Consider the following 13,421-nt stretch of genomic DNA (forward strand, 5'->3'; position numbering starts at 1 on the left):
TACTATACGTATTTACACGCGGTAGCGAAACGCGCCATGGGCATACCGGGTAGGTACCTACCTCGTGCGAATACGTTGATGTGCTAAAAGCGGTAGGTACCTACCTATAGTCGAATTTTTAGTTAAACGGCAGGGCTATTGTCTAAAACCTGCATCAATCATTATTACAATCTCAATTGTTCTGATTGGCTGAATTTGTGCGATTCTTGTTGCAACAATGCATTGTGGCCAATAGTGAGCGAGCATTAACCAATCAGAGATGATTGCGATCGTGACATTGTAGCTTTCAAACAACCGCGGTAGGGCCACTGATATCAAACTACACGTTTTGACATTAGCGATTGTAAAATTATGATACCCACAATGATACCATATTTAAGATAATAGTGATGTAGTTACCTATGTGGTTCAGTTGTGTCATGTGAATGAGTCGATAAACCAGTTCCTGCTTCTTTATTTTACATTTATTATAAGTATTGATTGAGCTCACACAAGCAGAGTAAAAAGAAAACATTATAAAACTAGTAAATAATTACTAAAATAAGGACCGAGAGGTAGGTAAAAATGGTATAATAGTGCTTTAAAAAAGGGTTTTAGGATATGTTTTACGTAAATATATATTTATTGAGTAATTAGGTGGTCTTAGACGATATTAAACAATTTACAGCAGGTGATTGAGTTTTTTTATAATTTCTATAAGCATAGACTAACAGCTACACCATTGAACTTCGGATCAGAACTCAATCCTGAAGCTGCAAGGTACTGAACTCCTAAGCCGTGGGTATTCGGGAATTTCTGATGGTGAATTGATTTTAGGTATCAAGCAACGCGACGGCTTTATGATTACACTCCAAGTCCGAACTCCCCAAACCTGATGATGCATGGTACAGCACTCCTAAACTACAGAGATTCAGGAACTGTTACTGGCGAAATAATATTGTAAATGCCAAGCATAGACTTTGTTATTGAATTCCAAGTCCCAACTCTTCAATCCTGATGCTGCAAGGTACTTATTTCATACTTACTTCATTTGAATTGGAATTATTTTCAACATTATATTTTTGTTGTCTCATTTAACACATTTCACAAGAAAACCGATAAATTTTTTTTTTGTTCTTCTTCTGGCTTTACACAGATTAGCCAATGTCAGGTTTGTTATTTATTAAAGTTTAAAGTTAGGGAAACTTGAATGCGTCTATGTAGGAAAAATATTAATACCACAGGGGGTTCATTACTTAAACATCGATAAATATTTTATCGGTAAGTATCGATTGCACCACACTATTAACGAGCCGCATAAAACAGGCAACACAGACACACGAAACGTCATTTTGGTCTCCGATTAAAAATAGACAATAATGGAGTAGGTAGGTCTATCTGTACCACCCTGTAGGATTTGATTATTATAGAGTAGTAAATAGTGATCTGTGAGTGTGACTATGGTTATGATGACGTATCGAATTATAATCAGGATTAATTATCAATCCATTCAATAGTTCATAGTTATCAGTTAGTCGGTTTTATTGGCCTGTGGTAGTAAACACTGCTTCGTCAAACACAGTCAGTATACGTGAGTAGTGAGTATAGGTACGTGTCAGTGTTTCCATGTACACGATAATTACCGTAGATGCACCGTAATTCAGCCCTAATCTACCGTCAAGGTAATATGGCCATTACCTTGACCGTGTCACCGTAATACAAAATCACGTTAAAAATTCATAATATACTGCGTAATAGTAGTATTTCGTCCTTATTCAAGCAATTAGGAAGGAGTAAAATGTAAAACTAATGAGATTTAACAAAATATTAATATGAATAAATCCGTATATGAAAAAGATATTGCTATGCTAGGAGAGTCAGATTCAGAATAATATTAATAGCTGATTAAAAAGCAAATTCGTGACGTTTTTTCTTTTAAAAATGACACGGTAATTTACACGGTATTCTTTTAGCTAATCCACCGTAATTTAATCTAGAAACACCGTAATTTTAACCCTTGAACACGGTAATTCTCAATTTACATATGGAAACACTGGTACGTGTGCTGAGAGACCGAGCCCAGCATTCGCCAGTGGTGATCGCTGTTCGAACAGCGTTGTATATGTTGTATAAGTGTAAAGCTAAAATGTACGGGTGGCAGCTACTCCTTTTGATTATTACCTCTTCCGGTATCTTTGTGAGAGCTGCGGTAATTCCTGATGACGATGATGTTGATGAACAAGGACTCTACAGTAAGTCGGATCATGTCACTATATTAACAAGTAAAAATTTCGACAGAAAAATTTATGGGAAACAAAATGCTTTTTTACTCCAATTTTACAACAGTTACTGCGGCCACTGTAGAGCATTCGCACCAAAATTTAAAAGCTTGGCAGCGGAATTGGTACCCTGGAAAAACATACTTAAACTTGCAGTCATTGATTGCTCCATTGAGGAAAATAATGAGATCTGCAGGCAATTTGAAGTCATGGCTTATCCATCCCTTCGTTATTTACATGAAAACTATTTAAAGAGCAATGCTAATGTGGGTGACAAATTTCGATCTACTGATAGTGCTGACAAGCTAAAAATCCAGTTAATAAATAAATTGCAAAATGAACAAACAATAGGACGCTTGTCTTTTGCTCCATCACTTGATATTGCATCTTATGTAAAATTAACAGATGCCCTCAGCAATATTCCAAAAGATGTAATATACACCTTTCTTATATTTGAGAATGATAACTCGACTATTGGTTCCGAAATAAGTCTCGATATCAATGATTACGAGCATATCAAAGTGAAAAGGGTACATGAGACCAGTGAATTGGTTGATGTCATAGGAGTGAAAAGCTTTCCTGGTTTAGTTGCAGTGGGAGCAAATATGGAAGCAACCTTACTCAGTTCAAAAACTTCAACTAAACAGGACTTCCTCAAGGCAATAAATACATTTTTAAGGTTTAAGAACTATAAATTCCCATTGAGAGATATTGACCGTGAAGAAAGCACAAATAGTTTTCAACACAGTGGAGTTCATACACAAGACACTAATATAGTTTATTATAGTGATTTAGAAAAGACACTAAAGACAAGTTTACACACAGAGATTACAAGGCACAAAGCTTTAAGTAATGAATCCTTACAAGCTCTTATAGAATATTTAAATGTCTTAATAATGGCTTATCCATTTAGAAGAAACCTAAAAGAATATATTGTAGACTTGCGAGATAATCTTAGTAGTAAGAGTCAATGGAGTGGAAGTGAGGTGTATGATTTAGTGATTGGACTGGAAGCAACACATGCCCCTGTGTTTGCCCCTGATCTAGATTATGTAAGGTGTAAAGGAAGTAGGCCAGGTTATAGAGGATATTCTTGTGGTCTTTGGACTTTATTCCACACGCTCACAGTGAATGCTGCTCAAAAACCAGGCAATGAGGGCCCAAGAGTTTTGAGAGCCATGCATGGTTATGTAAAACATTTCTTTGGTTGCACTGAATGTTCTGAACACTTTCAAGCTATGGCTGCCAGAAATAGAATATTTGATGTGAAAGATAATGATAAAGCAGTACTCTGGCTGTGGATTTCACACAATGAAGTCAACTTGAGACTTGCTGGTGATGTAACTGAAGACCCTGAACATCCTAAAATACAGTTCCCAAGTGCCACACAGTGTCGTGAATGTAGACAAGATAGGGGAGCTTGGAACTTGCCAGCAGTGTATGACTATTTGCAGAGAACCTATGGTGCCAACAATATTCAAGATGCCAGAAGGGCCAGGTCTGCAGCGAGCCCGTCTAGCCCACTCTCCAACCTGGACATTGGAATGTTAAGCTTCCTGTACATATTTTCTTTTATTATGCTCATTTTAGTTATAAAATACTTTGTTTCTAGACACTTACTTAGAAAACGCAGGTACACAGGTAACAAATATGCTTGGGGTAAAGTATAACAAATACTTCAACTTCTAAACAATTATTAACTAATTTTAATCTTGAAATATTTTGTACATAACAGGGATTAATTTTTACTGCTATTTTCACAATATATACTAATTGTTATAAGGAATGAGGATCCAGTTATTTTTGTAGCCGTAGTTTCCAGTCTTACAATTAATTTAAACAGTTCTCGAGCTAGTAATGTTAAATTTGGCACAGTTATAGTAACTTGTTAGTGCTACATACCTTGATTCAAATTTTTAAAAATTAAAGTCTTTCCAAATACCTTCTGAACATAAAAAGTGAGAGTCAAAGAAAATATGTAAAGAATTTTTGGCATACCCCCTCTTGTGAAACCTCTTTGAATAGGTATTTTAAAATCAATATGAGGATTCTCGATTAGGTTTTTAATAATAAAAAAACCGGCCAAGTGCGAGTCGGCTCGCGCAATGAGGGTTCCGTACTACAGTCGTATTTTTTTGACATTTTGCACGATAATTCAAAAACTATGATGCATAAAAATAAATAAAAATCTGTTTTGGAATGTACAGGTGAAGACCTTTAATATGATATAGACACTCACTTCGAAAGTTGAAAATAATAATTATTAGTTCATGACCACAATTTAATTTTTTTTGTGTGATCTAACCCTAAATTCACGGTTTTCAGATTTTTCCCCAAATGTCAGCTATAAGATCTACCTACCTGCCAAATTTCATGATTCTAGGTCAACGGGAAGTACCCTGTAGGGTTCTTGACAGACAGACAGACAGACAACAAAGTGATCCTATAAGGGTTCCGTTTTTCCTTTTGAGGTACGGAACCCTAAAAAAACTACCGTTTTCAAAACAATGAGTTTCAAAGTGGCAGTTTTTGTAAGTTGAATTTCATAGCCTTTAACTACTAAAGTAACTATACACGTACATAATTACCATATTGGAAAATGTATGTAATGTAGTGTAATTGGTATGACTTTATTTTCTGTTTGAGTATTCTTCTTTTTCATTTATGATAAGTCAGTTTTTCCTGTCATCTTGTTTAAATAACTGGTTCCACATCTCCTAATGTTGTGTTATTTGATGTTGTTTACTATTTTCGTTGTGTTGTTCTCTAAACATTTACCTATCAATAATATCTTTGCAAATTGCAAATTTTTCTTGTACTAAATGAGGTATGCGACTGGTCGAGATGACAATTGGGGTGGGGACGCCCCGCCTCATCCAATTTGCATCTCGACCTGTTGCATTATATACTTATCATTTATTTGTTTTTAGTTTATGTTATCTATTTCCCAAAACTAATCATTATTAAGTACTTACTCATCATAGACTTAATTAGTTACCTATATTTTATTATTTTGTTCTTGCAACTTTATTTTTAGGTAAATGGTACATTAAAACTTATAGCTTAAAAACTGGGTCATTTTGACAGATTTCCTATACAAAAGCATTGAAAATAGCTAATATTCTCATGCGTTACTACTATAGATGTCAGAAACCTTCAGACAGGTGCTGACAACAACTGTACAAATTAAAACTCAGATGAACGATGCGCGAACGCATAGGTTACAATAGAAGCGATAAAGAATCTAGTTAGTAAAGCAGAAGAAGTGAAACATTATTTTTGTATATTAGGTATGTAACTAGTAAAACGGTGATATCATAGTGGTTAAGCCTCCTCCTGTTCAAGAGGTCTAGGGTACGATCCAAGGCAAGCTATGTGCGTTTTAAGCAATTAAATATCACTTGCTTTAACAGTGAAGGTAAAAATCATGAGGAAACCTGCATGCCTGAGTGTTCTTTATGATATGTATTCTCAAAGAGGTCTGAGAAACTACTAGACTCGACTTGGTTAGCATGGTGGACTATGGCCTAAACACTTCTCAGGCCGATCATAAGTTGAGATAAGGGTGCTGGGTGAAATTTTGATAAAAACAATATCACCTAAAATTTAGGCGAAATTTAATAGTAATGAAATATGTGTAAACAAAAACAAAAAGTAAACGATAGAACTGCATTAGTGTAAACACTGTGTCACAGTTCTAGTATCTAGTAAAACGTGGGATAAGATGGCTTTTCACACATTCTTTTTCATGTTACACATTTAAAAAACGTAGGTAGGCTATTATTTAATTGACCGTGTTAATCTAAGTGTAAATTTAAAAGAATCATAAAATACTGTGGAATTTATTGCCACTTAATCATTACATTCATTTAAAAAAAAACGGCCAAGTACGAGTCAGGCTCGTGCAACGAGGGTTCCGTACTACAGTCGTATTTTTTCGACATTTTGCACGATAATTCAAAAACTATGATGCAGAAAAATAAATAAAAATCTGTTTTAGAATGCACAGGTGAAGCCCTTTCATATGATACCCCACTTAATATAGTTATCTTACTTTGAAAATTGAAAATACTAATTTTTAGTTCATGACCACAATTTAATTTTTTGTGTGTGATGTAACCGCAAATTCAGGGATTTCAGATTTTTCCCCTAATGTATACTATAAGACCTATCTATCTACCTGACAAATTTCATGATTCTAGGGCAACGAGAAGTACCCTAGGTTTCTTTACAGACAGACAGACAGACAGGCGTACAGACAGACATCAAAGTGATCCTATAAGAGTTCCTTTTTTCCTTTTGAAGTACGGATCCCTAAAATTACAAAAAGTTAAAGTTAAAGTAAAGTATAAAATAAAGACCTTCGTTATTTTATAAAAGCTGAAAGTTTCTCTGCATATTGTCCCCAACATTGGAGGAACGTTTGTTTTGATCATGGTTTAAATCCCCTTAAACTTTAAGAGTGTCTGGCAGGGGGTTGCCACGACACTAAGTATCTGGCAATGCATTACGTAATTCTTATATTATTCTGAAAAAAAATTAAATAAATTAAAAAATATTTATTTAACAAAACAGTTTTGTCAAATTTAAACATTTTCTGATGGTACCTACCCACACTAGATAGTCCTGTGTGGTGGTGTAATAGACTCTATACTTTGACTAAAATTTATTACACCTTTATTACCTGTTATCTCCCAAACCACCATGATCCAAGCAAACGTTCCTCCCAGTGTTGGGGACAATATGCAGAGAAACTTTCAGCTTTTGTAAAAAAGTTCTGGCACGCGCTGGCTCTTAGTCCACAAGTTATTACTAAAATATATATTTTGTATATTTTGCAAAAATAAACGGCTGAAACATAAGTCTGATCTTTTAAGCATCACTTTAAAATATAACTTTACTGTAAGATAGTTATAAAAATAACAATAATTAAGTATTAGGCTCATAAATAATTATAGGTGTATATAAATTGTAATATATGTATTGATGAACAGTCTGTGATGTATATTAAGTATATATCTATCTTCTAAATATATAAAAGCGAAATACCACTCACTCACTGACTGACTGACTAATCACGAAATCTCAGGAACTATAAAGCCCACAAACTTGAAATTTGGAAGGTAGGTTCCTTCTAGGACGTAGGTCTCTGAGGACTGAGTGAGTAGATAACTGTGGCCTTTTGCAGCTGGAAAATTTCTGATCTCGTGAGAAACCAGAAAATTTATGCGGACGAAGTCGCGGGCAACTGCTAGTAATACTTATATACCTATTACCTACTCACTACAAATTTTTAAATAAGCAGTCAACTTTTGCTTAGTCAGAATTCTATAGGCACTGAACATTTTTTGCAGTTTAAAAAAATCAAGTCGAGTGTCCCAAAATATCCATAAAAATAGCAATAATAATTAATTGGTCAACATAATTATATTAGCGTAGGTCAGGCGTAGGTCTACATAATGTGAAAGCGGCGCCGTCCACACATTTATTTATATTTTAAAAACAAAAAAAAATGATACAATTGTTAAATAAAAATAATATAAAAACCTTATTGCACATTTAGAACATTAACTTTTTCTGATTTGTTCTTAATAGTGGTCCTTAAAAGAGAAACTGCCTCACTGACTGAAATATAAACGTACAGCTTAATCCGCTGTGTCTAGAAACTTGGGAATTTATCAACTAAATATTAATAGATACCTACATGTACCTAGTTAATTTTCTATATAACATATGCCACGAATAAGAAAAGATTTTCAGAAGTTCCACCCGCGCACAGCCAGGAGGCGGGAAAAAGGTGGGCGGAGAGTTAACTAGTATCCAAGTAAAATTCTATTCATGAAATTTAGGTGTAAAAACCTCTTCCAGCTTTAGAGAAAGTTTATCACATGTTGCTGGGACCATCTGCCATCTGTATCGTGTCTTTAATAACAAAGACTGACTAAAGGCTGTGGCCTTGACCACGCAATGTGGCAAAAATAATAATTGTCTTCATAGTCAGTCTTACGGACGGAGATTATCATTTATTCAAGTTTTAAGACAGTTGTCTATTTTTTTAAATGAAATAATGTAGGTATCCTGAGGTATCCATGTATCCCATATGACATTTAATTTTTTTTAAAAAAACAGCATCAAATAATCAACTGGACAAACCCAGACTGAATGGAAGTACCTACCTACCTATTTGAGATTATTTAGGTTAAAGTAGATATTTATATATTGTCTAGGTACTTCAATATATCAGTCCTTAATTGCGTCTTTTCGTTAATTAACCTACTTTGAATTAAAATTATTTGCAGAAATTTCTTCTTTATACGTAACAATATGAAACTGTTGAATGAGTTTACTCAGAGTTTACATTTACATGTAAAGATGTCATAGTTTATATTGACCAAGATATTGACGTATATAAATGTACATACCCACAAGATGGCCACCTACATTTTTTATTTGCTTACCTACCTAATTACCTGTACCTGTAAAAACGCAATTTTAATGTTTTCTTAAACTACAACCTATTTTAATTGATTACAATAATTTATTATACAAATATATAAGTAATTAGTAGACGTGCCCCGGCTTCGCACTAGTGGGCTTACCATGGGCTTACCTGTGTTATATAATCTTCTTAAATATTAAATATATACATATATAAAAGCGAAATACCACTCACTGACTAATGAAATCTCAGAAACTATAAAACCTACAAATTCGAATTTTGGAAGTTAGGTTTCTTCTAGGACGTAGGTGTCAGCTAATAAATGGTTTAGAGTGAATCCCACCCAAGGGGGTGAAAGGAGGGTCGAAGGCTGTATGAAAGTCAGAGACGTGAAAATCGACATTTAGGTTATTAGCTTTAAATAATAAAAAATTCGTCATCATTAGTCAAGTCATTTTGGACCTCCCCCCCCTATGATGTTATATATATATACCTATGTTCATCTAAACATACCCAATAATTTTATATATTCTTATAGCAATCATGAGAGGAGACCCGTTCTCTGTAGTGAGCCGGTGATGGGTTGATCATGATGATGATGATAGTAATCAGTGAGGACACTAAAGCCGCTGAAATCGATTAGGTAGGTAGGTAAAATTTCAAGTAGGGTAGGGTATTTACTCTTATTTTTTTAGAAAATAGTCTTATAACAGTTAGTATTAGTAGGTAACTTTACCAAGACATTTGTTGCTTGCGTTTAGAACGAAATTGTTAAATATTTATAAAAGAATTAATGTTATACAGTTATTTGTTAAATGTTATTTTTATTCGATTAAACTAATACATTTGTCTTACATTCAAGCAGTTTGATTCACCGCCTGTGGAGAGACAATCGACTCTTAATCTAGGCTAAGGTCAGTTATAATTGTCTTTAAATGCTTATTTGGTGGCGGGAGCTACAATTTACAAAATCGTTAGATCAAAATGAAGTCCTTTTTGTAATATTTCGTCATCTGAAATTCTCGTAAGAAACAACGCTTGTATCATAGATTAATTATTGGTCTCGCTCCGGCTTGTATGAATTGGCAAATGAAATTAAAACAATCGTTATGTTTGTTATGTGTGCTTAAATTGTATTTTGCGTTGAACCGCTTTTTTAACTATACTTAGTGCTTCTATAACTGCAATGTCTTTCATCAGTCAGATTATTCTGTGTTTCCGTTGCTTTGCAATGACAGCGATGCTTCCGTTAGGTACTTCGTCTCTATGTGCTACCCATGTGTATTGCATTTATTATTTAACTGATTTTATTGTCAAACATTTTAACCATTATATTTTAAGAATCCAAAAAACAATATATATGTTCTTAATTAATTTTAAAATTACATATCTAATGGTCTAGACTTCTAGAGTTCTAGAAAGCATCTAATTATCTCTATCTTCTCTATATATAAAAATGAATCGCTGAATGTGTTGCTGATCGCAAATCTCGAGAACAGCTGAACCGATTTCGCTAATTCTTTTTTTATAATATTCCTTGAAGTACGAGGATGGTTCTTACGGAGAAAAAAAATAAAAAAAATTAGAATCGACTGTTAGGCGGTACGAAGTTCGCCGGGTCAGCTAGTAATATCTAAATATAAGTTTCATATTCATTCGCTAAATAATCATTATTGTTTAGACTAATGATACAAAGTATGGACTAATTTTAGGCATATAACTCTAAAGTCTAAAGGTAAAACAAAGAAATCACCGAAGCACCATAAGTTTTTTATTAAAACTCAATATGTAAGGAGTGCAAATCAATGGAGAATTTAAATCTAGATGCAGTAAAACCATATGACCGAGAAAATACTGGTGAAATTAAAATTACAAATTTGCTATGTAACTTGATAGTAATGGTTAAATTGATTATACTAACTAAGTAGGTATGTAGCGTATAAATTAATTCCGTTATGTATCACAAGTACTTAACTATGTCCATGAAATCGTAACCTTCGCTGCTCTTACCTACTTAAAAAAATGTTTGCGTGTAGGTATCCGTGTACGTGCGAAAGAAGTGAAACTTCTTGGTTCTTTGTTTATTCATAACGCTCATAAAATCACCTCCGTGAGGTGATTTTGGTTGGAAGTTGGAAGGTTGGAAGTTGAAATAAACTTAGGTCTACCCGCGTTTACCTAGTATTACCCAAGGTTTTTGGGTATGTCCAAATAATAATGAAAATAAGTTTTAATTCGGGGTTTACCCACTCATTTACTAACTCACCTAGGTGTATCCAATGCTTACTGGGTAATGTGAGATTAATTACTGAAATTAAGTAGCGGTCTCTTCCATCGGCCCGGTCGACGGAAGACGGACGGCCTTTTTTCTGGGTGGTTTAAAAAGAAGTCCTGAGCTCGCTTCGCTCGCTCTTGATAGTGGAAGCTGGGAGAGGAAAGAGTGCCCCACTAGGCAATGGAGCCATGTATTTCTTCCAACCCGAAAAGGACACAATATCTCTAAGAGCTCATAAACTTTGTCCAACCTAACATTATCCAACCAGAGTTGGGTAGACCTAGGTGAGTATGGTTAAATTCCGAATTAAAATTTATTTTACTTATTAATCGATATTTACCCAAAACGTTTGGGTAATACTAAGTAAACCCGTGCAAACCTAGGTCTACTAGATCTTCTAGCATTACCCGTAACATATATATCTATATACCTAGTCTTTCCTACGCGGATAAGAAATTTCACTTTAAACATTTTATGATACCTATTAAGGGCTTCCGACACGGTCAAGCGCGGAGATTTGCTTGATCAAGCTGCTTAATGTGCGATTGATGCGCCCGTCAAGCGCCTTGATCAAGCAAACGGCACTTTTATCATAATATATCGGACACTGTCCGAACGTCGCGTCAAGCAAATAATAAAATCGAATCGTATCAATCACGCGTCAAGCACGTAGGTAAATGCTTGACTCAAGCATCACGCAAGCTTTGTAAACGTTAAACATGCTTGACTCAAGCAAAAATCTACGCGCTTGACGTCAAGCCGCTTGATTACTTCTATTATTAATCATATTATTTTGATTTTATGTTATTAATGATAATAATTATTAACACTTATTTTAATTTTTCAGGTACATGAATTCTTAATCCCGTGATACGCAGAACAACCACCCAGTTTCTCCAAGAGGCCATATTTTATTTCTACACAATGATCGTTTTTTTGTATAAATACGTAGTAATCCTATCTTTTTTATAGAATCTCATCAGTCATATTGTATATATGTGTATTAGTGAACGACTGCTGAAAATCTCTCTTTTTTCTTGTGACTAATTATATTATTTTATATTATGTTTACTGGATATAAATAAATAAATGAATTAGTATCGATTTCATATCTGTATTTTTTTTTAAATTATAATACCTACCTACCTATAAACATATTTTGAAAAAAATATTGGAAGAAGCATTCTTGTCGTAAGGAGAGCTCTAAATAGTATTTTTAAACGACTTCAAAAAAGGTTCTCAATTTGACTGTTTTTTTGGTATTTTTTTTGTATGTTTCTTACGCGATTACTCCGCCAAATATGAAGCGATTTTGATATTTTTTTATGGTAGGTTATACCTACCTACTTCAGACGTGGTCCCATTTTAGTTTGGTGAAGATCTGACGAATATCTTTGGAGATGCAGAACAGAACTCCTCGATGGATAAGAGTAAATTGTTCGCGATCAGTATGATAGCTTATTAAACAGTAGGTTTTCAACCAGGGGGGCACTAAAATTGTGAAAAAAACCGACTTCAATAACCACAAACTATACACGAAAAAGTAAAAAATAATTTAATTTATTACCGAATACATTATGCATACAAGAGCATTTTTTAGAGTGGTTGACAATGTGGAGTCACAAATAATAAGGAGACTAGACGGTTCGTGCAGCTAATTGGCACCTGTCTGTGTAAACGCGTTTTTAACGCTGAATGGTTTTGATTGTGTTGTTTCGTATTGACTATGCTACGTAACGTACAGCGTCACCGGATGGGAGGCAAGCGCGGAGCTCCGCCTGGGGGTGAGCCTTAGAACTCGAAGAAATCATTTGAGAGGTCGAGATGGCAATCGCGGTATGAGGCGGGGGGATCCCCCGCACGTCACCTGCGCTCGCCCGCACCGGGTTAGAGCGGGGACTGTGCAGTTGTGCGGGGCGTTCCCTCCATGATAGCCATCTCGACCTGTCGCGTACCTACTATACTTAGCAACATGCAGATAAGAATTAGGATTGATTAATTATTATTAATTTCGCAGCACAAACTCGTAACGAACAAACAACCAGAACTCGATATTAATGAAAATTGCGTCGAGTTGGTCCACAATAAGCTAAGCTGATTCCTAGTTCCATGGGAGGGTGTGTGGTGCACACAAAAGCACTAGCCTGTTCTTCCGGCACTAGTGCCGCACGTTTTTGCAGGATAAATCTGTAGACTTCTAAAAAGCGTACGACTGCACGTGTGTTTTCACTCAGAGTATGCGCCACCACGTTTTCGGTAAGATCTATCCGACAAAAAACTTGCGATTGCAGCGTGAACGCTGCATTTATCGTACTCAGCTTATAATAAGTTGCATTTGAATAATATGCACTTACCAATTCCTAACTTAGGGACCTCGCTCACTACAGCAGCCAGGTTAAGCTGGCCGGTCATTTCAGCCAAGTGCACGATGCGTATTTAAATGGGTTAA

The 13,421-nt window shown here is 35.0% G+C and overlaps 1 protein-coding gene across 4 annotated transcripts; it reads left to right on the forward strand.

The window, feature by feature from the left end:
- Positions 1 to 1,347: 1,347 nt before the first annotated feature.
- LOC117995246 (sulfhydryl oxidase 1-like) lies at positions 1,348 to 12,081 on the forward strand. Of its 4 annotated transcripts, none has more exons than XM_069508990.1 (4): positions 1,348 to 1,586; positions 2,035 to 3,816; positions 9,560 to 9,611; positions 11,820 to 12,081. In XM_069508990.1, the coding sequence occupies exons 2-3, from the start codon at positions 2,102 to 2,104 to the stop codon at positions 9,603 to 9,605; spliced, it is 1,761 nt and encodes a 586-aa protein (XP_069365091.1). In that variant the 5' UTR covers positions 1,348 to 1,586; positions 2,035 to 2,101; the 3' UTR covers positions 9,606 to 9,611; positions 11,820 to 12,081. The 4 variants fall into 4 exon arrangements, 3 of the variants coding, with proteins under 3 accessions (XP_069365091.1, XP_069365092.1, XP_069365093.1); XM_069508991.1 differs by having other exon boundaries at positions 9,563 to 9,611; XR_011238467.1 differs by having other exon boundaries at positions 2,035 to 9,611.
- Positions 12,082 to 13,421: the final 1,340 nt, after the last annotated feature.

This window comes from Maniola hyperantus, chromosome Z, assembly GCF_902806685.2.
Source record: "Maniola hyperantus chromosome Z, iAphHyp1.2, whole genome shotgun sequence".
NCBI lineage: Eukaryota > Metazoa > Arthropoda > Insecta > Lepidoptera > Nymphalidae > Maniola > Maniola hyperantus.

What these genes read in the sequence shown, in the direction of transcription:
- LOC117995246 (XM_069508990.1), top strand. Translation starts at nt 2,102, where the DNA reads ATGTTGTATAAGTGTAAAGCTAAAATGTACGGGTGGCAGCTACTCCTT. An exon ending in ATTGGAATGTTAAGCTTCCT is followed by an intron (nt 3,817 to 9,559) that starts GTACATATTTTC and finishes CTTACATTCAAG; the next exon opens with CAGTTTGATTCACCGCCTGT.